At 36.1% G+C, this 27970-nt stretch overlaps 1 protein-coding gene across 9 annotated transcripts in view; it reads right to left on the reverse strand.

Moving 5' to 3' along the window:
- The window catches only part of DMD (dystrophin), a 1178400-nt gene that overhangs the window by 227240 nt on the left and 923190 nt on the right, over window positions 1-27970 (reverse strand). For all 9 annotated transcript variants that reach the window (XM_010394528.4, XM_019282745.3, XM_039551931.1 and 6 more), the window contains one exon: window positions 15590-15779. In XM_010394528.4, the coding sequence (XP_010392830.2) occupies window positions 15590-15779 (190 nt within the window). The remainder of the gene's footprint in view (window positions 1-15589; window positions 15780-27970) is intronic.

Here is a 27970-nt window from a genome sequence, read left to right on the forward strand (position 1 = left end):
GTTTGTAACTTCCGACTTCCTTGGTTCTGTCAACTTTGCCAGCCCATTACCATTAAAATAACTGCTGACATCTGGTTCAAGTCTGGGCACCAGCTCTGTGGAAAGTTCCACTTCATCTCAATTATGTCAGAAGACTGGTTTAGAGGTTATGGAACATCAATTTGTTCTGTTTCCCCTCCACACCTGGCAGCCCAAGTATATTCTTTAAAATGGTAATACAATTAATCAGTATGATGGTTTGGGAATGTAATGCAAAAATAATGAAAAAAATCCAATTTCAGAACTGCCAAATTCATTTAGTACAAGCAATGGTTTAACTTAAGCCCAGGGAACCCTAGTCTCGGTTTTCTTAAAAAATACTGAAGAGCATATAAAACAAAACAAATCTATGGCTTCTTTATAGAGAATTAAGTGCTAAGCATTTCATAACAGCATTTTCCAAAGTCCAGCTAAAGATAAGGCCAACAAGAGTACTGGACTTGCAAACCAACCCCACTAATGAACAAACGTATCTGTGGTTGCACTCAGCATACCCAAAACAAGTCTGGCCTGGGTGTATAATGAACTCAGAGGCTGGAGCTTCAAATAAACCAACCTTAAAAAAAAATGATAAATTTTTAATCTGAAAGGAAACTTTTATGTCCTTAGAGTCTCATACATACGTAGTTTTTTTACTTTCTTTCTCCAACACTGCTGCATCTGCTTGCTCTGCTAGCATGAATATCACAGCTATTCCCTCTACCCCCCAGATGGGAAAGCCCTAACAGCAGCTAAGCAACTATCCTGAAAATAAAGAGTAATATCAGCCACTCATATCACCAATTTATAATAACCATACATGTCCCTATGTATACATTATTTTGCATTTGCAGGACAAATTTACTCTGACCATATCTACACCAACATCAGCAAAATGCTAAACAAGATTTGAACATTCATGTCTACAATTGTTGCTCCCAGTGGTGCAAATTCTAAGGCAAAATTTAAGGAACAAAGACAAAAAGAGTAAGAAGAAAGAATATGACTTTTACAGTTATTTTAACTCAAAATGGGTGTCAGAATTGTAGCACAAAGTAACTTAAAATAAACAGTATTTCTGTGTGCCAGAAAAGGGAGATGAATAGGGAATTGTTTAAATTTATTCTCTCTCCATTCATTAATATTCCATGAGACAATTATGATAGACTCAAAATAATTTATTTAAATTACAAAATAATTTTAGCAAACAAATTTGCTCTTCAGAACATGCTGAAACTGTTTATTAACACCATTTATTACCCCTAACAGGAGTAGCATCATTTAGTTTGTTACGGAAGACATAGAACACTGCTTCTTTTCTGCCCAAGTGGATGTGTAGCTCCTAAAGAAGATTTCCTAAGTATGACACAATTTCACACATTTGTTTTCAGAAAATACTATCACGAAGACAGCGAAATGTAAACATATTTTTTTGTTTGGTTGTCCAGGTGTAAGTCAGCAAGAAGAGCAATCTTTTGGGAATATACAAATTTCTTTCTTCTATTTTCCTCATTTACCAAAACAGCCAAACCTAAAAGGACTGGGAATAACCCAAACCAACTGTACCGTAGCACCTTTTACAAAACAGTGGGAAGCAAGTGGCATGGGAATGCTGTGACTGCAAATTCTGGAAAGCATTCAAGATTTCCCAGTAGCATCTGTGGCAGTTTATTTTCTCACAATTGCCTACTGCAGAGCAGTAACTCCTGAAGGCCTGGAGGAAGGCACAACTGAGCCCAACATTTCAAAAAAACTTGCAAACGTTTTATCTTCATGACTGTAGACAACATTCCAGAAGAAATGATGTTTTATCCTCTAATAGATCTGTTCTTGAGATCAGCTTGCTCAGTGTCAGCACTGTATTATAAATACTAACCTAGAAGTGCAACCTAGAATACATTCTGGAAACTGACAGCCAAATGCAAATACTGTTTTCTAGAGCTAAATACACAGAAAATTATACATATGAACATGTGCATAGATAGCAAGTTTATTATACCTACATCTCTGGCACACTAAATGTCTAAAGAATCTCAAAAGAAGACTCTTATTTCATTGGTCCATAGCATGGAAGAATCATAACACATGCTCATATCACATGGAAGAATCATAACACAACAACATGCTCAATATATGTTTTCTAGGTGACATTCACAAATGCTCCATAAATAACACCTTTTTAATGTATCTAGCATCAACAACAAAATAAAAGGTAACATTTCTACCTCTCTTGCAGAAGAAAATCAAGAAATCACAAGATTACTAAATCACCAAGAAATGCCCTGGAATATAACAATTGTTGCAGTGAACCATGGCCAAAGCCAGGGTCAGCCAGATCAAGTGGACCCAAAGGTCCAGTGGTTTGATGCTGCCCCAGCCCAAAAGCCCTGAGCATTCATAAGGCTGTGAAAAATACATAAATCCGTGCCTTACCATTGGCTGCAGCCCTCCCCTCCCCTTATTCCTCATATTTGGTTGTATTTCCAGACAGTTCTATGTTCTTCGGTTGTTAATTGGTCCTTGTCATTCCTCCCCGCCTACCCCTTCTCCCATTTGCTGTAATTCCTTCTCCCCACCTCGGTAACACCCCCTGGCTGATGTTCCATTGGTTACTGTGTGTTTGCCACGCCCATTTCATGGGGGTACATGACTCCCTGCAAGCCACGTGGCTTGGTGTTTTCTCTGTGCATTTTGGTCCAGAAAATGGACCTCATGGGAAGACTCTGCCTTGTTCCCACCTCCTTGCGCGCCCTAACCACTGGTGGGCAAGGCGAACATGAGCCGGTGCTTCGCTGGCCCTCCCGTGCCGCGTTCGGTCTCCGTCTGTCCCCACTTGGGGCAGGCAGAATTTTGCTTGGTGCCAGGACATCGTGCTAGTCCAGGACAGTAGAAGAGCCAATTTCTTGGCTCTTCTACTTCTCAGTTGTAAATCAGCATTTGCAAGGCATCTCTCAGAATCATGATTAGAAATCTCAGATAAGGAGAGGAAAAAACGCAAATGCGTTATGATATCACAAGTGCTATTCTGTATTGTATTTCTGTAAGTCATCACTACTTAAAAAGAAAGGGTTATAGATGATCCCTTCCATAAAATTAAGTATCAAAGAACTCATTACCATTACCGTAATTAAGAGCATTTGCGTTAATTTCCAAGATGTCTGTTTGTCAATGGTTTAAAGTATCTTCTATCATGTTGTTTCCAGTGGGTAAGACAGACAAAACATAAGTAATTTCAGGTCCAATTCTTGCCTGTATATAACATGGTTCCTGCCAACTTGAGTGGTCTAACACCTCTTTAAATTAAGGTAAGGAGGAAACAGAAAGACTGCAGAGGAATAAATTTGGAACCATCCAGGCTTGAAGCTAAATTGGATTATTGCAAAGGGATGGAACTGAGGTGTGCAAGATACCTTGGAAATGTTGATTTACAAATGAGAAGCAAAAGACCTAAGCAGAAGGAATGTTTTTAGCACCCCAGGCAACAAAGAGCTGTATAGAAAACATCCTGTACGGGCCATAGGGAGACCAAAATACAAAGCCAAGACCAAAACAAAACAAAAGATGCTCTTGCCATGTAATGCAAATTTACAGACATTTTAGTCAGGCTGATGAGAATATCAAGATCCCAATTGTAACTTACAGAATTATTTCCTACCCACCCAGATACCTTGTAATCACCCATGTATGTGGAATATCCTGACCTCAAATTCAGCACCTTGAGCTGGTGCATGCAGGGTATCAATGAAATTTACTTTTCACTTTATTACCACAAGACTTGAGATGTGAGAGGCTTCAATTCCAGCCAACTGTCTTGCCCAGGCCTCTCACAGAAATATAAATAGATGTTTAACTTTCAAAGGATCCACACTATGCTTTCTTTTCTGTGCTGTTTTTTGAAGTTTTGAGATCATCTGTTTTATGTAACGTAGCTGCAAAAATATTGCCTCTGAGTTAGCTCTGCAATAATTCACTCTTGCTGTAGCCAGTGATTGAGTAAACAGAAGCTTCTACCAGAGGCATTCTTTTCTATTATTTATTGTAATATTTTTTCACAATTTAATGAGAAAAAATTTAAAAGCAATATTTTCATCCTTTCATGTTAAATTAATTTACAGTGCTATAAGCCATAATGAAAACAGAGAAATCATCGTCAAAACAGCATGCTAATAAAGACAAATTTCTACAAAGTTTCTTAACTAAACTCATAAAATGATTTTTTTCTACTTCTGTCAGGTCCAGCTTGTCTCTATTTGTTCCCAAGTATTGAGGCATGCAGTGAAAATTATATAACAATGAAAAAGCAGAAACTACGTAAGAACATAGAAATTGAGAATAAAAAATACTTTTATTTTAAGCAAATCTGATTTATATTAGTATATATTCTAAATATCTGCCCCCACCTAATGTGGAAATGTCAACCTCCAGCCTTGTGTTGTAAAGATCTTAGGAAAAAAACATAAAAATATTTAAATGAATAACGTAGCCTCAAAATTGAAATGAACAAATTAAATAATTTAAAAATCCCTACAGTTTCCTCTCCCTTTCCTCTGTCTCACCCAAACACCTGGGTAAAGAGTTTCTTTCCTGAGTTACAATTCTTTCCTCAGTTACAACAAACATTGATGATCTGTAAAATTCCTTTTGCTATGTACAGGACTTGAATCTCCCAGGATTAGGAGGAATTCATGGCTGTGGAAAAGCGGCTGCACATTTGCTCCAAGGACAGCATGCAGCATTTCTGCTTGCATGCCCTGATCACAGAACTGGATTAAACTTGGTAATGATCCTGGTTTCACCTGAGGTAGTGTGAGCCGAGCAACACCCGGGTGTATACGTGTGTGCTCAATATCTAACAGGAAACACAAGATAATGAAACAAGCTGTCACTTAATAGCTCCTTTTGCAGAAATTACATTTTTTGGCGGTATTTTTCAGGTGGTGCTAACCCTCCATAGTATTCCATGTCCCACAAATCAAAGGTTAAAATAAAATGACTAAATTTTTTTTTTGAGCAAATCAACAAGCTGGGATTTAAACACTGCTGCAACCCTAACTCATGAGGCATAGAATTACAATATCACAGTTAAAAAGAAAAAGAGATGATCCATTCAGGCTAATGCACTGTTGTGACTGTAATAGGTGTAACATAAGTGAGAACAGGTTTATTTCATAGCTTTGATCTCGCAGCTTCCAGCAGGTTTCCAGGTTCTGGAAAGAAAGGATTTGCCACTTCATTTATAGATCAGGGAAATGCTCTTTGATATAAGCATTACAAAAAATTGCAGGACAACTGTAAGCTTTTCCCAGCAAAAGACCTTTGAAGTTCAACAGTGAAATTAAGTGATTCAGTCTTTTGGGTTTTGTACTTAGTTCTCTAGGAAGTGTGTCTTGCTATTTTTTTTTGTTGAACTATGAAGTAGTTGCAAAAAAAAAAAAGAAAAAGAAAAAAAAAGTCATTAAAATTGTAGCAGCCTAGCAGACTGAGGTAGAAATTAAAATTAGGTAGGTTTAGTATAGTAGACAATGTATGGTGTTTCTGGGGACAATATAATTTATATCTTTAATCTGCTTAGTTACTAGTTGGTGCTCACATATCCTCCATTGGCAAAGTTCAGGTAAAACTGTAATATCTGATTCAGATACCAGAAATTAATATTTGGCATTATTAAAAAGAAGTCACACAGTCTCTTTTTAAGGTTAATTCATTTATTTCATAACAAATTATCAGTGTAACCTGATATAAGTTCTTTTTGACTTTTTGATACCTTTTTTTTCAATCAACCTGCTATAAGCTATGAAGACTTTTAACATGAAAAAATATTACCCAAAGTAAGAAAATAAAAATGTTCATCTTCAGAACTGATTAATATGCACAATCCTTAGTTCTTATGGCCTCTTTTGGTTTTACATTATCTTTTCAACTACGCAGGCAGTGTGGAGATGAAGATACTCATTTTGAGTCCAGATATTTTCACTCTCATACCAACACTTCTGGTGACTCTTAGTGCATAATAGTAAATCCAACCTGAATAATCAGATGATAAGCAATGTGTTATTTTCTCTGCTACAATTGTTCATAAATACTGTGTTCTGGTTTAGATCCATAATCTGGTTAGTTGAAAGCTGCTTATTTACTGGGGCAAAAATGGACACCTAAGTCTCTGAATGTTCCTGCCATTTCTACAGGCTCTCCCACCTCTATTCTGATTTAGAAGTTATTCCACACTGAAGGGTAAATATGAAAAACTACTGTTACTGCAGGCACTTCAACCCATTTTATATGGAAAAGAATCACAAAGGACAGAAAGCGCTAACACTTTCCCACCTAGTGACAACAGATGCAAGACAAGCCAGAACAACATCAGGCATAAACATTTCTCAGAGAGGCAGAGAAAAAACCCAAACAAATATCACTGCTTCAAACTTATGAGACATTTGTGTGGGAAGGAGGGTCAGCAGAAGACACAGCTTAAAACCTGGAGTGATCTGGCAGAAGAAATTTTCTAGGTATATTTTAACACATTTTCATAATTATCTATGACTAAATTCATGGGCATCATTTTGGGAAAAAGTGATCTCACCAGTCTGAGTTTACATCTTGTTTCTCTTCTATTGCCTCATGGGCAATTGAGCGATTTAGAAGTATACAGAGTGGCAGGACTGACATGAAACTATAAGCTCTTTAACCTGTAAAAGACCACCAAATGAAGTGAAAAACCCCCACAAAACCCCCACCACATTTACACACGAGAGGGAGAGAGGGAGAACACACACACATTTTACACCAAGTTTAGGCAGCTGGTGCAGTCTGAGTTATTTAGCTACTTCTCCTATGCTCTCTCTAAGTCAGAGGAGAGGAATGTGTTTCTCCAGGAGTCAAATAGCCCCAGCTTAGCTGGACTAAACTGTTATCTGGAAGTGTTTCTCTCTTATCCTTGTCTGTGCAGAACTGGGAAGACAAGGAACTACAACCAAGCTGAGCTCACTGGTGAAAATTCCTGCAGCAAAACACATTCAGAACCAGCTCTTGAACATTTCTTCATGGCGTGAGGAGATACAAACACAGCTGCTCTTGCTTTGCTAGGAAGGTGAAGAAAATGGGATAACTGCATCTGGCCAGCTGCATAACTTTCTAGATTCCACCAGTTCTTATCAGAACTTAAACAGCTCACACACCATTAGCACTTAAAAGTAGGTGTCCGAAGTCAACTCTACATCACCTGCAGTAAGAATTCCAGTAAGAACAGGTGGCACATACACAAGAAACTGGCTATGTGGCCTCTAAATAATTTTAAGGCAGACAAAACATGGGAGAGAGGACAGTACTGCATTCCCATAATCTGGTTATTCAGTACATTAAACCGATACCTGGATACAAACAGCAGAGCTTGTGGCTGCTTGCACCAGTGTTTGCATCCTGCTAACTTCACCTAAAGAAAATTCACTGGTTATTTGAAAAAAAATGTAGCCCGCAAGGTGAACCAGTTATCTGTATAAGCCTAAACCCACATGAGAATATATATGAAAGATAATAGAATGTATATATAAATACAATACATATAAAAGTAGAACCTATATAATAGAATCTGTGAGCTTCCATCTGATTTCCAGTGTCACAGGCCCTAAATAACATCACTCAGTCTCATGAGAAACAGCTCAGTACTGCTATATTAGGGTATTTGGTAGGCATCCTAACATCAGATGACCTCCCCCCCCATAAAAAATATATATATAAAATCAGAGAACTGAAAAAAAAAATAGCAATTATAAACCCTAGAAAGAGTACTAAGTAGCTATATATTTTCATTACATTATTCAATCTCTGAAAATGCATTATTTACTAACAATTTCAGGGAAGTTAAGCCCAAATCTAGTTACATTTACTGAGACAAAATACAGTAAAACTATGAAAAGTAACTATAACTTAAGGCTGGACTTTCTGAATTCTCAAACAACATGCATTTTAACCAAATGGAAAATCCTGAACACCACTTTACAATCTCCTAACGTAATACAGCACTGCCACAAAGAAGGACAAAGGTCCCCTTCCAGAAAGTTGCTAATATTATCAGTGATAACAGGTGATGAACCCACTGGAATAATTGCAAAACAGGCTGACATAATAATTCTGTACTAATAAACAAAAAAATAGTCTTTGATTCATATGTGGGATAAATGGCAGTTTATGTGGTGAACATCAACAAAATGGAATCATCTACTCAAGAGAAAACATACAAAATGAAATGGTATCCAATGAAAATAAATTATTCAAATGAAAAATGTGACATGCAAGGATAAATGAACATGTGGAACTTTGTGCTGACTGAAGAGATTCAAATTCTTTTCAGCAGTTGAAATAAAGTCCAAACTTCTGACAGAAAATGAAATGGGACACTTGATATAGAAAAATTACTTTTGCCAAACATTGTTGGTTCAGATAGTGGGAGTTGCTACAGTAAACAACTGCTGCACAGTGCAAATACAGAACAGCCAGTATTGTGCAGAAGTGTAAATTCACATGCAGAAAACCTGTGACATGGCAGCTATATACTCATAAAAAAGAAAATTTGGGGGCATTTCTTAGAAGACAACTATTTTTCTCAGTACTGTCTAAAAACCCTTTGCAAAACCAGTATAACTTTTCTCTGAAAATGATTTGTACTTTTCTATTTTATTCCTTATTTGTATTCTTTTTAGGTCATTGACTTCTTACATATTCAGGAAGATATCTGCCCTAAGCCAAAATTAATACTTTTCCTCAGTTATGCACTGTACAATTTATCCTTTTTATATTAATATGTTAATAACCACAATAGAATCATTTTTTCTTTTTACCTGCCTTGGGAAAATACACATTTGGTTTCACAAATGAAAAATTATGTGCTCTTTAGCCAAGTGTATTGAACAGTCTGGTAGGAGGCATAATTGCACAAGGCACAGATACCCTTTTAAACTCATCATCAGAATAAAGGCTACCATTGGGTTTTTGCCTAGTTTTTACTGATTATTCACTTTTCAAATAAATGTGCTATAAGCAATACAAAGTGACTAGAAGAACTAAATGGCAGATTAGACTGTACTAGTAAATACTGATGGTCACGGGAAGGTGGAATGGCAGAACTCTTCAAAGTTCTGGCAACCACTCAGTCTAGTTCCTGTCACTTCAAATTGATGGGCTACAGTGAAATATGACATATACTTAGAAAGATTAGGAGAAAGTCCATCCATCCCCTTTTCTGGATGTGGGACAGCCTGCTTTAGAAAAGTCTACACAAAGAGAGGCATCCTATAGAAATTACAAGGTCAGGAGAAAATGTAGGAACTGGAACCTGCTCAGAATAATGGCAAACCCTCTTATCCCTTCCATTCCATTTCTACCTGTGATTTTTCCATGCTCTCCTCTAATAACTGTGTAAGCAACACAACAGAACCTCACTCTTCATGCTACAAAAGCTTTTCCCATCTAATCTGTGTTTGAAAACCTGTGTTTAAAGATAGTAGGGTTTGAACGTTGATGTACAAATGAAAAATTAAGACCATCCTCTGGTGTCCTCAATAAGCTTTTACAGAGGAAGTACATAAATCAATCAAGTGTGAATATACTAAGTGATTTAGCACATTTTAAAAATTGGATTTTTCTTCTACCTTGATTATGAGAACATATGCAAATGAGAAATTAAAAGAAGAAATTTATATTCTTATTTGAAAACACCCACTTTATATGCGAGATTTCTGACAATTGAGAGCTGTTTATTTTCATGAGAATAAGTTTTAAGAGTACTTACATCTCACTCTAGCAACAGAGTACTAGATCTCTTGATAAAACGAGCCTTTTACCTCCCAAAAGAATATTAATGCTGGTAAGGGGTTTTTATCTAAGTTCAGAAATGGGGAGGGCAGAAGCAGAATACACATTAATGTATCAACTCCTAGGCAAGCTGCAGCAGCAATACATTTCTGTTTTTATGATACAGACCATCCAGACTAAACAAACTGATACCAAATATTTGACAAAAAGCAGTGACAAAGTTATTTCTGATTTCTGACTACTTCTCTTTGATATCCAGCTAAGAAGAACAGATGTATTATTGTCTTGCCCATTGAGAATCAGCACCTGAGCCTCCTGTGAAAGTATTCAGTATTTGACACTTGCTGTTAACAACAAAAGAACATTATTCCCCTTCCTCATGACTGCTAATTACAATACTGAGAAATTCATGTTTTCAAAGTAATATTATCCAATATTTTAAAAAAATCCACTCTGAGATAAAAATTCACTCTGAGGTACTATCTAGCCCTGTCTCAGATTAGGTTGTAAGAGCACTTGTGTTAAAACTCAAGATTTTGGAAATTCTCTTCTATTATTCAGTGGAGTAAGATGGCTCAGACAGTTGCTATTCTATTCCAGGTACTGTAGAACAGATTTCATTTTAGCACTGGCAACAAGTCAGTACAAAAGGCAAATATGGAGAATTAAACTTTTTAAAAAAACAGGTAAGGGAAGAAGATTATGTATGATTTTTAAAGCTTTCAGAGAACAACTATAAGCAAAAGCGACTGAAAAAGTATTTCAGAAAGGACAATGACAAAGTTTTTCAGAACAGAGAATGGAAGAACTTGAAAATTAATTACTATTAAATGTTTTTTAGTATTGAAATGAGCAAGAATATTACATATACCTTCTCTCTTCTCTTTTAGTGAGATTTATCATCTAATCCATAGATCATGTCACAAAATGAACTGTGCTAGACAATTATATACAAATTATATTTGAAATAAATTTGGAAACAATGTTTTATCTTCAAAGAACCTATTCTGATAAATAATTGAGAAATGTCAGGAATATGTATCTGCCTCAGCTTTGTACTACTGTAAAAAACAGCTGCCTGGACACCTTAAAAACAGGTGAGCCCCTTTGAAGCATTGCTAGGAATAGAAAAGAGTGCTTTGCCTGCTGTTCATGTCCCTTGTTTTAGATAAAAACAACACTGTGAGAAAAGAAGGGTACTGCCCATGCTGTATATTCTTAGGTATAACTTGAGGCACTGCATATTTTTCATATTATGAGCAGCAGAACTCCTGCCTCTAATGGAAAACTACTTAGGTTATAGGCTAAGTGAGCATGAAGGTGGCAATAAAAATAAATCTGCTATGTATTTCATGCCTAAGTATTAACTTTGCTTCATTTATCATATCCTGGAATACTTTTAGTCAGGTCTATACCACCAATAATTTGTCAGTCATCATAGATTATTTTAGAAATATTTTGTAAACTGTGTATATAATAGAAAAGCATTCTCTAGTTACTGTTTAACTAGGTGTCACATGCAGTATTCGTCAAATTTCAGTCCAAAAAATCTGTGATTATATTAATCTACAGGCTTAATATTAACTGATTGCATTCATAAAGTAACAAGATAAATCCACACAAGCTTCAAAATTGTATCTAATATCACATAAGCTGCATAAAGTGTCACATACGATTATTACTAAAAAGACAGACAAGAAAAGTACTTCATACAATCATAGAATTCTTAAGGTTGGAAAAACCCTCTAAAATAATCAAGTCCAACCATCAACCTAACACCACCAATTTTACCACTAAACCATGTCCCTAAGTGACATGGGATCCAGGGATTGTGACTCAACTACTTCCCTGGGAAGCCAGTGCTTGTTTCAATGTTTGACAGCTGTTTCTATGATAAATTTTTTCCTAATACTGAATCTAAACATGCCCAGGCACAACTTGAGGCCATTTCCTCTTAGGAGAAGAGACCAACTCCCATCTTGTTACAACCTCCTTTCAAGCTGAAAGCCTGAGCCTCTTTTCTCCAGGATAAACACCCCCAGCTCCCTCAGTCACTCCTCAGAAAACAGGACTGGCCCCAAAACTAAGCCCTGGGCAGCACCACAGGTCTCCATCTGGCAGCTGGATTGTGACTCCATTCCCCAAAACTCTCTGGGCCTGGCCCCACAGCCAGTTTTTATCCAGCAAAGAGCACACCCATCCAAGCCATGAAGAGTTGGTTTCTCGAGGAGAATGCTGGGGAAGTTCTCTTCCACACAATCCAGGAACCTCCTACACTGCTTCTTCTCTGCTGTGTTTCTCCATTTCCAGAGGACATCTGGTAAGTTGGAGTTCCCCATGAGTAAAAGGACTAGTGACTACAAGACTTCACACATCTGCTTATAGAATATTTCATCTTCCTCTTCATCCTGGTAGGAGGTCTATAACAGAGTCCCACCAGAACATCCTCCTTGTTGGCCTTCCCCTGATTTTTAACCATAAACACTCAACGCTGTTGTCACCAGCATCAAGCTCTAGACAGTCAGAACACTCCCTTCCATACAGGGCTGTCCAACCACCTCTCCTGCCTTGCCAATCAATCCCTTCTAAAGAATTTATAGCCACCCATTGCACACTCCAGGCGTGTGAGTCATCCCACCATAGTGATGGCAACTGTGTCATAGTTTTCCAGCTGCAGAATGGGTTCCAGCGCCTCCTATTTGTTGTCCCTGCTGTCTGCATTGGTGTAGGTAGACTTGGGCTATTGATCCCACCACCCTTCTGCGGGGAGAACCCCTAATTCCTGTGTGACCATTCTCAGGTGCTTCCATGGTGTCTAACCCATCAATAACTCTTGTATCTTTGAAGCCACATGGATCTCCAGCCCCTACCTCTACTGAGATGTCAGACCAAAGGACCTCACTAGCACACCATCCCTCTAACATTGGAATGCTGTCCCCAGGCTTATCTCAAGTGAGCCTGGTTTTGTATCTCTCTCCCTTCAAATTCAGTTTACTCTTCACTGAACCCTGATAACTCCTGTGCAAAGATCCTTTTCCCCCTTTGAGACAGGTGTACCTCATCTGTCACCAGCAGGCCTGGTGTCATGTAAACCGACCCACGATTATAATTAACACTGTTGAGAGTTCATATCACTAGAAGTATGAAAGCAGAAAGTGAAATTAATTTTCATCTCCCTCATATGGTTACTTATCAAATCAGGCCTCATGAGGACACAAGATGTATTTCAGCTAGAAAAAAAAAAAAGCAGCACATAATTATACAACTCCTTGGAGCAATGGGTTTGTATCCTTGAAAATTCTCCAGAAAGTATTTTAACTGTGTGAATCACCTCAACTATTACATTGCTGTCAGTTCAGACAAATGATGCATGCAAATGCATGCTTGTACAAACAAACAGGGTGTTTATAATGCAACATTTTAATATAATTACATCATCAGGTAATTAGAATGTGCAGTTATATAAGTCTCACCTTTCTCCTTCTGCTACTGAATGAACTGCTAACTACTAAGGAAAGATTAATCTTTATTAGTGACTACTGAGTTAATGGTTTGTGAACATGAAAAGGAAAACAAATGCCTAAAAATGTGAGATTTTCCTAGACAAGCAACTGTCACTATATAAAAAGTTTCTGTACAGCAAGTCATTATTTTCCCAATTGTTTAAAGAAATAAAAAAAAGTTTGAGAGTGTAAAGCAGAAAACCGATGGATCACTTAAAGTGAGAGAAACATCTGTACTGACAAGGGTACAAAGCTACTACTGAACTCAGAAATTTAGGTTTTTCATTATTTGTGTAGAAAATTATTTATCAAAATACTGCTTTACACCTAGTGGTTAAAAATATCAGATTCAAACAGAAAAGTCCTTGTGACTATTTTCACATTATTCAAGTCTATGGAACTGCATAAAGAGCAAGACAGAGACTGAAGATCTAAATCCATTTGTTATATTTGACCATAACTTCTATGCATTCTATAAACCCAGGGAGTCAAAGTTTCTTTCCAAAGACGCATGAGACACTGATCTTTAATCAGAAAGCACCATTTTATTTTACCTCCTAGGATCTGGATTCAGCCTGGTTGGTGAGAGAAGAAAAAAAAGACTTCATGTGGAAAAAGAAAAAAGTTGGAAAATTCTAATCCTGACTGAAAGCATTTAGGATCTTTTCTATGTTGGGGCAGGGATTGCAGTTTTACTACATATACTGGATGATAACAAACCATGTTGAGGACATGGACTGTATTTGAATGTGTCTGTTATGATACATGTACAATTTACATAGAGAGTTTCTTGCAGTACAGTCATTGCCTGATGTGTTGTGTAGGGTAAGTACATTTCTGACCCACAATACAGAGTTAAAAAAAGGCTTATCACTATTTATGTTTTATGTGGCTGATTGTATGGATTAGTGAACAATAACCCCTTTCCACAAAGCACATAAATACATACTTCTGAGACTTCTGTGACTTAGTAAAGCTCCTTTTTGTTTGAATCTTTTATATGCATAAACTGTGTGCAAACTACACATTTATGTCATGTTCTTGCTTTTCATCCTTATACATCAAAGTGAATTGTGAGAGAGAACTCCTACAAGCAGGGTGTGAAGCCTGGAAGAATCAATGCAGCAATACCTGAGAAACAGAATGAAAAGCCATAGTCTCTTTCCTGATCATCCAGCTGTCATCATAAAATTGTTCTATTGATAAAATTGTGCTCCATTACCCATTTTTAGCAAATAGATAGGCAATATTTGCACTGCTATCAGGAAACTGTACCTGTTTGAACAAAAAGCTTTCACAATAAAGACTTGATACAGAGCACTGGGTTATGACTACTGCAAATATTACCCATCACAATAAATTAATTCATTTTATAGTTAAGAATTATTAGACTACTATATAAATTTACTCTTTTTTTTTAATCACTTATAACTAAATTTTTCACAGTATGTTTTTCATAAATAAATAAATTAAGGCATAGAGTATCCAGTGCTTTAAATATCCAGTTTTGAACTTCCTGTCAATAGCAAAATCATGCACTATGAGGGAATACAAGAAATTTCTTCACTGAAAAGGTCACTGAGCTTTGGAACAGACTGCCCAGGGGAAGTGGCTGAGTCACCATCCCTGGAGCTACTAAAAGATGTGTAGATGTGGCACTTAAGGACATGGTTTAGTGATGGCCTTGGCAATGCTGGGTTAATGGTTGACTTGATGATCTTAAAGGTCTTTTCCAACCTAAACTATTCTATGATTCTATTAATATTGGAAGAAAGGGTCCTGCCTTCCAAACAGCCAATCAACTTCAAATTTAAGGAATTTAAGGCCTCAAGCAGATATATCTGTATTCCTCTCAATAACTGTAGTGAAGAAAATGCAGTGGAAGTATAACAACACAGTTCAACAGCACCATCTCAACTAATTAATTTTCTTTCTCCTCAAGATTCTCTGAAACACTAAATACAATATTATCTCACTTTAAGATTTTTTTCCCCCAGAGGAAAATAACTGTATGAAAACTGTCCAGCCATTTACTATGAAAATTTGCATCGTTATCTCTTTTTATTACTGCAACAGAGCGTGTTGACAATAGACTACCAAATTAACATTTCTCATGTATTTGAAAGTAATGGAGAAAAACTAATTCAGTTAAGCTACAAAGAATAAACTTGATGCAAATTATATAACTTCTATAAATATCAGATATGCTTGATAAACTCTCATGTTTGTCAAATGCCTCTATACTGAAGTGCTTGTCTTACCTGCCACTGTTTCATGAGGTCCCGAACCATTTTGGCATCCTCTAGTGTCTTTTCTTTGTGTGTAGCATCCTGCAGGACATTTGCAGTTGTTTCAGCTTCTGTAAGCCAAGCAAGGAACTTTTCGAGATCCAGGTAGAATTGCTGCAACATTCTTAGGGCTGATTCCAGAGCTGCTTCACGTTCAAAAACCCTGCACAAGTACAAATAATCAAATACATTGTTCTTTGCAAGAAAAAAACCTTAATCATTAAATCAAAATATAACAAAGACACACTAAGTATTTTTCATGTACCAGTGAAGTAGGTATGCTGATACATTAGCTACAGAACTTGCACTGTAGGTTTGGCAGGTAGGGTTCTTTTTCTATATTTTCACCTGAGAAGCAGTAAATGAAATTCATCTGATACAAAATTAAGCAAAACCACTTCTTTCTAAGTGTTATGCCTAAAATATGCAGAACTGAAAATCAGAAGTAATTCCCTGGTTTGTTTTAATAAAAGATTATTTTCTTACACTACAGTGGAAATTCTTGTTTATTTTTAGAAATCACAAAATAGTTCCTGACCACTGCATGATATGATAAATTTGAAGATTAGTTTTCATGACTTAAAACCTTTGGAGACTGTGTTCAGCACCTTAAATGCTAATAACACTGAAGTTTCTGGTAGGTTTTGTGGTTTCTTTTTTTATATTACTGTTTTATTTTCAATATGAATGTGATAAATTACAAGAATGATCTCTATCAGTTACATGATAAAATACAAGTTTTAAAGACAAAGGCTATCTTATCCTTGGGGAAGGTCTAACTCACAGATTAGGAAAGAACACAAAAGATTTCAGCAATTCTTGTGCTGAAAAAACATTAAAGCAGATCTGTGTTACATCATCATTCATGTACAATGCAGGTGTCACGTATTCACTGACTTTTTTACTTTGAACTTGAGCAAAATATGGATTTAGAAACATGAGCAGCTAAGTATGACGTTCATTAACACGAATCTGTCAAGGTTGCTTACCTATTGTACTACATGCATATTTGTTTAATATCAACATGATAACAAAATAATTTTTTAAGCTCTGAAAATACTTAGTAAGGTCATTTGGTAATGTGCATTATTTCAAGTGGAATGAATGCAATTTGATGCACACCTATGTTAAGTCTACACACCTGTGGTGGTCTTCACATATCTCTATAGATTTCCTGTCTAGTTGTATAGTTTTTTAGGGAGAGACTAGCATACTAGATTCAAGTAGATGTAATTTCTCAAGTTGTAATTTATCAGAGGAGGTCATGGAATTTCCAAGTGCTAATCTCTCTTTCTAATCCTGTTCCCTGTCATGAAGTGATTGTACTCCTTGGAAAGTAATGATATCACCCTAAAACCCAGTACGGTAGTAGAAGTGAGAAAAGAAAAAAGCCACACCACCACAAGTTTTGCCAAGTGGCACTGACTTAACATGCTTTTGACAAGCATATAAGTAAACAGCAGCAGAGGATAGTAAGAACAGAAAAATTCAGTCAGAGTACAGACAAGGACAACCATTTCAGGAAAAAAATATCTTCCCTGAGAGACTAATGCCACAAGAACTGCCATTTTTCTGTTATATTTTTAATCCTTTGACATCTTATTTGCTTTTCCCAACCATTTTGTTAAAAAAAGACTTAATTTTTCATTCAACATCTGAGAAAGCTATTGAATGCTTCACTACAAACTCATCTATCAATTTTTTTAAAGCTTAAAAATGGACTGGATTTTCACCTCAGTTGCACCTGTTGCCTCCTACAAGAATTCTCCACATCATGGCACTGCTTAGCCTGCATTAGAATGTGTCCCCAGGGGGCTGTCAGTAGGAAACACTCAGCTGAAGAATAGTGAACATGATCTCTTTCCCAGCTTTATTCTGTGTGGGCATAAACATGGCTTGTGGGTAGGCTACCCTTGAAATTTAAAATAACGTCAGTGAAAGAATTTGTTCTTTTTTAAACTAAAGAATAATTACATAGAAATTATACATAAATATACTAGCAATGTACATTAAAAGATAATAAGACAGAGAAAATCTTTTACCTAGAAAATACTGTATTGACCTATTTACCACTTTAGCTCAAAACCAGCATCACATTTATTCAACACAATTTGGAAATGGAATATACTTGCATGAACTGAATGTATTTTTTCCAGTTCTTCAGAGCACAATTCTATTATGAGATATGCTTTACAGCATTATTCTAATGCAATTTACAGTGTGCAGCATGGTAGTTAATAGCCTTTGCAGAATCATATATAACATTTTTTCCTCACCCAGTTCCTTCAGAACATGAAAGGCATATTTTTAACTACTGTACACCTGAATTCCTATAAATACATAACAATACTCTAATAATAACATTCTGCAAATACACAGTGAGATTTAAAAAAAGCCAAAACATAAGCACAGATATGTAAATGATATTCAAAGGGAAAGCAATTTGAAGGATTACTCAAGTCAGCATTTGTGTTTTAGAGAAAGCCTCAGACTTCATGAAAAAATATAGCATTTTATTGACCTGGGCAAAGAATGAAGTTTTTATCATGAAGAATCTTCTGTCACTTCTATGATGCACAGAAATCTTACGGCACATAATCCTTTCAGTCTACAGAAAAATGTTTCTTATCTATGAGCATAGATAGACACCCATCAGAAAATATGTAGTACTTTGCATTTTAAATTTTGGTACAGCTAACATGCAATAACCATTCGGCTACATTGGCAGTTCTGCAGCATATCAGTAAACTTCATTCTACTTGGCTTTCTCACTACAAAAGTATGAAGTTAGAATGAGAAAAGAAGGTCTAAACACAAAGAATAAAACTGAGCATCAAATCCAGCATATGATAAACTGCAGAAAGTCATAGGGAAGAAAGAGATATGTATATTGAACAGGACATTATTGCACAAAACCAAAATAAAGATGCTTTCTCTTTAGTCTCTATTATCCAGATATGTTTAATTTTATAGGGAATGCAAGCTGTAAGAAATTAACAGGAAGTAACCAGAACTATATTTTAGTGTAAATGGAAAACTGCACAGTGCAAACACTACAGCATACTCCTAAAATACTAAAAGATAGTAATAACAATTTAAAAATATATATTTTAATAGAATAATCATGATTTAATCTGTTCTACTATGATATAAAAATAATCACACAGGCTATAACCAAAAGCCTCTTATTCAAGGAAGAAACACTAAAGGTGGAATTTATCTTATTTGCATCTAGAAACCCAGAGGACAGGCAAACTACACTCCCTCTATAAAACATAGACACTAGCATTTCTGGAATTTAGTTTCTCCTCCCTTGTCTATCCACATCTGTCATACCAGATCAAGGTTAGAGTAAATTTTCTTCTCCTGACTACAACAGTAAATCAGCTATAATTTAGATAATTTGAATTTTACACAAGCCTAAATTTTTTTTATGTCTAAAAGTTGGCAAGCTGGTCTTCAATCATCCCTGTAAATTTGATTTTTAGGAGCTGGTGGCATCAGTGAGAGTGGACTCACCAACTCTAGTTGTCGTATGAGTTTTGTTGCAGGACACAAGTTAGGATGCTCTTTTAAGAAGGCTTTGAGTTGAGGGGATAGTGGTGGGAGAGGAAGTGAGTCAAGTGTTGTGTGAACATTTACACTGACAGGAAGATGTTTTCAAGGGTTTTTAAAAAAAATCCACAAAAAAGGAAGGTTACTAGCCTCTGCTTCAGGACATTGATGTCATGCTGAGAACTTTTAAAGCTAATATCTTTTTAAATATAGCAGTATAAAAATGTTCATGAAGAAAAGGAGGGGAAAATTATGTTACCTTAAATCTGTTTTATCCTCAAGTTCATAATCAAGGTATTGTATTAGTTTTTAACTAAAACCCAGAGTTCATACCATGACATACATGCAAAATAAATATATAAAACAAAATACAACTTCTATACCACTGAACATCTGGATATAGAATCAAACAAGGAGCGGAAGGTAAGGGAATGATGGTCTCAGTAAGAGTTGGACTTGATGATCCTTGTGGGTCCCTTCCACCTCAGAATGTTCTGTGATTCTGTGACTGAAGGTATCACAAGAGTACTTCATTCAACACTACCCAATCGCATACAACAAAAGGAATAGAGTGTTTGTAGAGGCTCTGTGAGCCTGAATATCAGACTTTTCTTCAACTGTGGTATTCGCTACGTAATTTGGAATCAATCATTCACATTTATGAGTATCTATTTAGGTATTTCAAATTGTAATGCTTATTCACAGTATGAGATACATTGAGGGTCAGTGTGTGAATAATGCTTTGAGATACTCAGAAAACAGGACCCACAGTAAGTGCAGAGCACAAAGTAACAAATTTCTGTTCCCCAGGTATTTCTTTAAAAGCAATAAAAGTAAAGCAACTCTGTATCATTCGGTGTTCAATAGGTCACTAAATCACACTTCCATCTGCAGAATGTAGTGATCTAAAGTTATCTTACTGAGATATAAAGTAAAATATGCTGGACTACTGGCTGACAAAGCATCAGGAAATGGTTTTACTTCTATAGTTCTTGTAGTTCTCTCTCTATAACTGTATTTTCTCTTTTCTAAAAGTACAGTTCCATACAACAAAAAATGCAATAAAATAAAAAATGTTACTTGAATTTCCTTTATCTGCAGCCAACTATCACAGAGAATTTGAACTACATGCCTCTTCCTGTTAATGCTGGAAAAAGTTTGCACATTTTTCATTAGGTTTATATCCCTTGTACCAATATGACAAAGAAACAATTGCAAAGCTTTATTGGAATATTTAATTTTTACTACTAAATAAATTAAAGCTCTCACTGGTAACTTTTCTTCAGCTGCTTTAACTTGGACTGATAAAGAACCAATCAAAGAGTCAGAATAATTTAACCTCAGATAAAGTTAGAACACAGAGATGTCACAGATATGAAAATTAAATTCTTAAAATAACTATTACTGATATAATTTTGAAAGTCAAAGTCAAAATTAATAATATTCATTAATTTTGGGAATGCTGGTTAGAGGAACTTTCTCTCAGAATCTAGGGACTGTATTTTACAGTGCCAGTTGAAGTTATTAATACATACTAGTAAGTGATTAATATGCAGATTAACTTTGGAATTCCTGATACAACATGCAGTGGGGAAAACAATGTTGAGACAGTATTTTAAGTACTGCTTTCCTCTGGTTTTCTGGATGTCAATTAGCTTAACACCACAGTAAGGGACACTTGGGATTTTTCCAGTCACACTTCTGCATAAATGAGCCTTTTAGTTTGACCATCTGAACAGAGGTACTAGGTTTTGTCTGCTGTCGATCACTGGCATGTGGATGTGGATATAAATTTTTTGAGTGATCTTTATACATGCAAGCTTATGTCCTAGTATCACTCTTTTGTCTGGCTTGTTGGAAAATGTTCTTAACCAAGTTGATCCTACAGTACTGGAGATTGCTCATCTGTGTGCAACTCTACCTCTGAAATTACTTTGTTGTAAATGGTGAGAAAGCCTCAAACTGCAACCAAACTCAAAGCTACAACACCAGCATCCAAACTACTTGAGTTCTGAATGAGGAACCAGGAAAGCTTTGGTGTGCTGGTACAGAATTTTGTACTCTAAAGACAGGCTTTTGGGCTTCTTTTTAAAGTCATTTTGTGCTTCAGTCTGTTACTGTAAGGACTGAAGGACAAACCTGGTGAAAAATCTACTTCTAAAAGGCAACAGTAACTTTCTAGAACTCTCTGCCTGATCTTATCACTGCTAATATCTTCCTGAGGTTTGGAAGATGTGGAGAACTTAAGGAAGGAAATATTTCATTTTGCAGGTCTTTGAATAAACAAGCTCCTTTTAGGGATCCCAGTGGGAATATACTGGTGCTGCCCCTGCTGATTCAGCTATATCAACAGGATTCCTACCAGTGATATCATTCTGTCTGTATTTCTATGTGCATGTCCTGGATTCAGCTGGGATAGAGTTAATTTTCTTCCTAGCATCTGGTACGGTGCTGTGTTTTGTATTCTCTGTGAGAATAATGTTGATAACCCAGTGATGTTTCAGTTGTTGCTGAGCAGTGCTTACCCTAAGTCAAGGACTTCTCAGTATCTCATGCTCTGCCAGGTAGAGGATACAAGAAGCTGTCAGGAAGCACAGCCAGGACAGGTGACCTGAGCTGTCCAAAGTGACATTCCACGCCACAGAACATCATGCCCAGTACATGAGCTGAAGGCTGGGGTTAAACCTCAACAGTGCAGTACTTCTGCCTTACACTAATTTCTCAACAACTTGATCTACTGCCTGAGAGCTTACTTGGTTTCTTCAGACAAGCTGAAGGGCATCTCTGCCTTGGCTGCACTATCCATATTTATAACAAATGAATAAGCAGTGAAGTAATTTTAAATTCCAGACATAATTGTGCATACAGAGAGATTAAGTGCAACAGCTGGTCCAAAATAAACGCACAAAGGCAGCTCTCTGCTGATTCTCTTTACTTCCACAGGAAGGAAGAACAAAAGCCCTCAACGTTTCCATGCTCCGATTGGAACTCAGAATGTCTTCATATGGACAAAGTCATGCTCTTTCCCTGATAATTAGACAGTTTCCTTACTGATGACAGTTCCTTCAGTTATGAAAATTAGAACATTCTAACACATCTCCTGATCATAGTGATAAGCCCACATAATTTGTCTTTTCTTAAAAATCTGCTGAGGCAAAGGGGGAAATGCTTCAATGAACAGTTACTCACTATACTATGCAACATGCAAGTAGTTTTTCCCGAACAGTTTTCTGAACAGAGTATAATAAATCTCTCCAAAACAAGAAATATGTTTCTGGTGTTTCTGTACTTAGGAAAATGGATGCAGCAAGAGAGGGAAATGATTTCTTTTGATATTATTCACTGGCTTGCTTGTTTCTAGATTTATACCTCTCATAGACCTTCTTGAAATAGCCTGGACTTGTATGAAAATAACAAAAATCATCAACCCTTCTCCCAGCATTTTCCTCTTTGTCACTAAAGATTCTAAATCAATTTGAAAATATATTTTTGAATTTAGATTGTTTGCCCCACACATTTCTTTTTAAAGCACAATTGATAATGAATAGCAAAAAGAGAAAAAAACCACCCCAAACCCTGTGTTTATTCATAAAGTTTCAGATAAATTCATAAAGTTTCAGATGAACCTTGGATATCAATCCCCCATCTCTTCTATAGTATTTTTTATGAGACTGAGAAGAGTTGCTAAAAACAAAGGAAATATCACCCCCTGGGGAACAAAATCACATACATGGACTTCTGTGTAGGACCTTTGAACAACCCCTTTTTAATTAAGCACCTGCCAACATCAGCACAAGGGGATCTGTCTTATCCTGGAGTAAAACTTCTCATTTTTAAATATATTTTTAAAAATAATTTCTGTCTCTTCTTATACTCTATTCACTTATGGGATCCTACATTCCTGTCCTGGGTTGCAGTATATTCCATTACCATCCTCATGAGGTGTTGAAATCAGGTGGGGCAGTGTTTCCTTGCCTCCTCCCCCCAGACTATCTTTCTGTTAATGGCCCATCATTGTCCTGCTGCATGACTCAGAGATAACTCCCTCCGGACTATCTTCTGTTAATGAGCCTCATCAACACTTTGCCTCATGACTCATCACCCCATTGTGAGATGCTCCACCCAGAGGGAGGAACCAAGCATTCCGTCCTGGATATAATCTGAGATTCTGAACACCACAGACAACCTTTCCATTGGATTTCCAGAGGACAGGAGCTACACAGCCACCACTGGACTTTCTGAGGAAGAGCAGCCCCTTTCTACAGGATCACTGCTTTGACAGAACCACACCCACCACTTCAGGAGGACTGCAGCCACCATTTTATCGGACTGCCACCACCACCCTGACTAACAGGGTGTCAGGTTGTAGTCTGACTTTGTTAGTTAGAACCAGTGTTTTCTTTTTTTTTTTTTTTTTTTCTTTTCTTTAATTTCCCTATTAAATTGTTATTCTGACTTGGTGCCTCCCACCGGTTTGTTTTCAAACTAGTACAATTCCTAAAATGCCTCTTAATGGGATGAAAATAGAAAGAGAATTAGAGGGAATTTTTTCTAACAGGCTTTTCTTGCCTCCATCACTTTTGTGTCACTTTCTCGGCTTGCCTCAGCATAGGTAAAGAATATATAAAAACATATTATAACTGTACATTTTCTCTATGTTCATCATAACCATAGATTATCACACTTACATGGTGAGCTACAGAACAATCATTAATGAAACTAAGGGGATTCCTTTGTAATTACAATCAATTAGAGGTTATCTTTTATACTATCGAAAACAGTTTGTTTACATGTGATTTCTAATCACCTGATAAATTTTCATTAAAGTCAATCACTTTCCAGAGAATAAATCTTAACTGTTATCAGGTTAAAGAGAAGGGAATCTGAGCAATACTCAACAATCAGAGACACATGGGGTATCATTAAAAATTACTTATAGACACACAATAATATTCTGATTAATTCAGTCCAGAGCCTTTTCTAAACAGCCCTCAATCAAAATTCTAAAAAAGTATCTTAAACCACTAAATAAGTAAAAAGAAAAAAATCCAAAGGAAAGTAAAAAACAAAGTCCAGCAGAACAAACAACCCCACAACTCCCCCCACCTCAATTCTCTGAACTCATGGAACAGATTCCAGTCTAATCCTTGTATAATTCAATGGCCCAATAAGACACAGGAAGACAACATTTAACAATTCTGGTATTCCCAAGAGAGAAGTCAGAAAAAGAAAAAAACCCTAAAATCAAAACTAAAACCAAACAGACAAAACTAATCTCTCATTCTACCAAAAGAAGCAAAAATATTATTGTTCTGTTTAAGTCTTCTTCATACTTCACAGTCTATTAATACGTAGAATTAAGTTTTTCCTTGCATTCCAAAACATATCATTCTTTCAAAATTCCAAGGCAGTCAACTGTGCCATTTAATAAATGCATATTAATTACTCAGATGCAATTTAGTAAGATAAAATCTTTGCTTTCTAAGACAGCAAAGTATAATTAAAACTGATTATGAAATTAATTATATTCTAAAGGCGCTTGTTTTCTTAGCCTTACTTACTGTACAAACAACTAGATTTAATAAGACTGTGAAATGCACTGATGGCATTACATGAAATCAATTACAGCTCACAAAGGATACTATTAAACTGTTAGTGTAGTTTTCATTTGGAGCATCAGCCTCTGAGGGGTGAACTCCATTGCCTAGCAAAAAAGTGATTTGCTACAATGCAAGAGAGAGAAGACTCAGCTCCCAGCCTGGAAAACTTGTCTGGCAGCACTTACAGTTCTTATTGTACCACACATCATATTAAGTAACACTAAATAAACACTTAGATAAACACACATATTATTTTTCCCCTCTAAAACATGGGCCTCAAGTAGTACTCACATTACTCAAAGATGCTGCCAGATCAGACTGACTCAATATATTTTAAAACATATATTCTGTCAATGTATTTTAAAAAGCATAAAATGCTAATCAGAAAAAAACAAAACAGCTCTGTAATATTCAGGTCAGAAGCAGCTGGTAACCAAAACTGGTTAGCATCTGAATAAGAAGGAAAGAAAGTAGCCTGCCTACTGCTTCTTCTATCTATATAATCTAATAAAAAAAATATTAGTTGCAAAGAACCATTCCATATTGTATATTTATTCTTTACTCTTCAGGAAGTTTCAGACTGCTACAGAAAACTGAAATATAGAATAAGTTCTCCACTGTAAGGAGAGAATCTGATTAAAATAGATCTGCTGCAGAAAATGGTGAAACAACAACTACAACCACAGAGGTAATATGAGAATAATATAGAGAAATACTAATAATTTATTATTATGCAGATTCAACAACATGGAAGGAAACTACAGCTCTAGTTCTGTTCCGCAGGATCATGCAAATATAAATAAATAAGTAATGAAATTCCAGAGCCCAATTCAGCCAATTCAGATGGTGCTCAACTCACTCTCAGTTCAACAGAACTTCAGCATGTGATTGATACAAAAGCCTTACAGAGAAAACCGTAACTCTACTGAGATGAATGGCTAACCTTCAGCAGACTTCAAAGGGAACAGGATGTTCTCTGATAGTTCTACCTCAATTCTTTTTTGCATGAATTTCAAAGACTAAAGTTCTTCGCAGAAGAAATCATAACCCTTCAAACAACAATTCTGGACCATTTGACAGAGTGGAGAGAGACATAAATACCCAAAACTCTAAGTCTGGGAATGAGGAAGTCTGACTGTTCTGCTATGAAGAGACAAGATAAAAATGGATATACCTGAAACTTTGCGTTCTCACAGGCAATTCTGGCAGAGTCATCCAAATCTAACTCTTAAGTAGTGCATGATTTTCAATGTTTCTTTCCTTCTTAATGATTTTTGAAACAGTTATCAGGTGTTTACATTAAAAAGATACTCGATTTGGCTTGAGATCTATCATTTTGTACTCACTGTCAAGCAAGTATCCTCTACATATTATTGATAATTTATCCAACATCTGAGGAGATGCATTTCTTTTCCCTAACATATGTCTACCTGCTCTCAAACCACTTTCCAAATTTAGGCTTGGAAATAAGCACATAACTGATCCATTAATCAGTTTAACTGACGATTTAGCTTTACTTCAGATTATGCAAAGAAATCCATAAAGTATATCATAACCCCTACACAAGCAGCTATTTAGGAAGCAAGTTGGGGATGCAAAGTTTTGTTACAGAAACCTCTTGAATAAAACAAAACTGAGATTAAGAGTATATAATGTAAATAATGTTCAACCCTGAGCATTAGGAGCCTGTTCCAAGGGAGTAGTAAAAGGTGGTATGAAGTGCAGTAATTAACCACTGGGAAAAAGGTATGAAGAGCAAAATGGCAAATTTATTGAGATTAATAAAACCCAGAAGATCTTGAATAATTCCAAATGGAAAAAAATCATTAGGAATATGATAGCAGAAAGATTCAATAGATGTGTCTAAAACGAAAGGTACTACAAGGAATATTTAAACTCAGTATAATCTGCTGGGTTCTGAACTAGCTGTTGCCTTGAAGGTATTAAGTATTTCAAATCAAGACCAACAGCTTAATGAAGGTTCCAATACATATTAGCATCTGAAAGATAGTAAAAATGAAAGGAATTAATGTTTATGTCCATCTTTAACTCTCTCTATTGAGGCTGGGCTGGGTACCTTTTCCCAATCAGCAGAAAGGAAAATAGTATCAGACATAAAAGCACTAAAGCAGTGACATGATATGAAAACTAATTTAGCTAAAGCAAAATTTAATAAATACGTTCCATACTCCTACTTTTATTTTCCCCAACTTGAAAAGAAGTAACAGTGACAAATGTCCACAGTTCCAAAGGGTAGCACAGTGTAAAAAGTAAGGGTGTCAGCAAAGGCAGATCTGAGCTATGGTTTCTTAGTGCCATCTTATATGACAAGTGCATATTGCTTGTGTTTCCACTGGAAAAAAAGAGAAGACAAGCCCTAGAAGAGCTGCCTCCCATCCCTTGGAGCAAATCCTCACTGAGAAACTTACAGGTAAACGACCTCAAAACCAAACTAACTTCTTGGAATCAGTAAAGGTATATGGTTTATCAACTGAAACTGCTAGTAATTAATTAACATGGCTGAAGCATCAACCTCAGACATGCTCCAAACACTAAGAACTCATGGAAATTTTGGAACTGCTTACCATTACTGACAATAAACAGCATAATGTTTTTCAGATTTTAAGACATAAAATAACCAAAGCCAACATATATAAGCCATGTTGTGGAGTACAGAAAATGCATCCAAATTAGATTAAAAAAAACCCCAACCCTAAATTAGACTCTAACTTGCCATGAATGAAAAACAAAAATAAAAAAGAAATCATGTAAATTATAAGGGAAAAAAAAAGAAAGGAAAGGAAAGGGAAAAGGGGAAAGGAAAGGAAAGGAAAGGAAAGGAAAGGAAAGGAAAGGAAAGGAAAGGAAAGGAAAGGAAAGGAAAGGAAAGGAAAGGAAAGGAAAGGAAAGGAAAGGAAAGGAAAGGAAAGGAAAGGAAAGGAAAGGAAAGGAAAGGAAAGGAAAGGAAAGGAAAGGAAAGGAAAGGAAAAAAAAAGGAAAAGAAAAGGAAAGAAAAGAAAAGAAAAGAAAAGAGAAAAGGAAGGAAAAGAGAAAAGGAAAGGAAAGAGAAAAGGAAAGGAAAGAAAAGAAAACAAAAGAGAAAAGAAAAGAGAAAAGAAAAAGAAAGAAAAGAAAAGAAAAGAGAAAAGAAGAAAAGACTATAGAGAATGTATAATATTAATAAGATAAAATGCAGAAA

Source organism: Corvus cornix, chromosome 1, assembly GCF_000738735.6.
Source record: "Corvus cornix cornix isolate S_Up_H32 chromosome 1, ASM73873v5, whole genome shotgun sequence".
Lineage (NCBI taxonomy): Eukaryota > Metazoa > Chordata > Aves > Passeriformes > Corvidae > Corvus > Corvus cornix.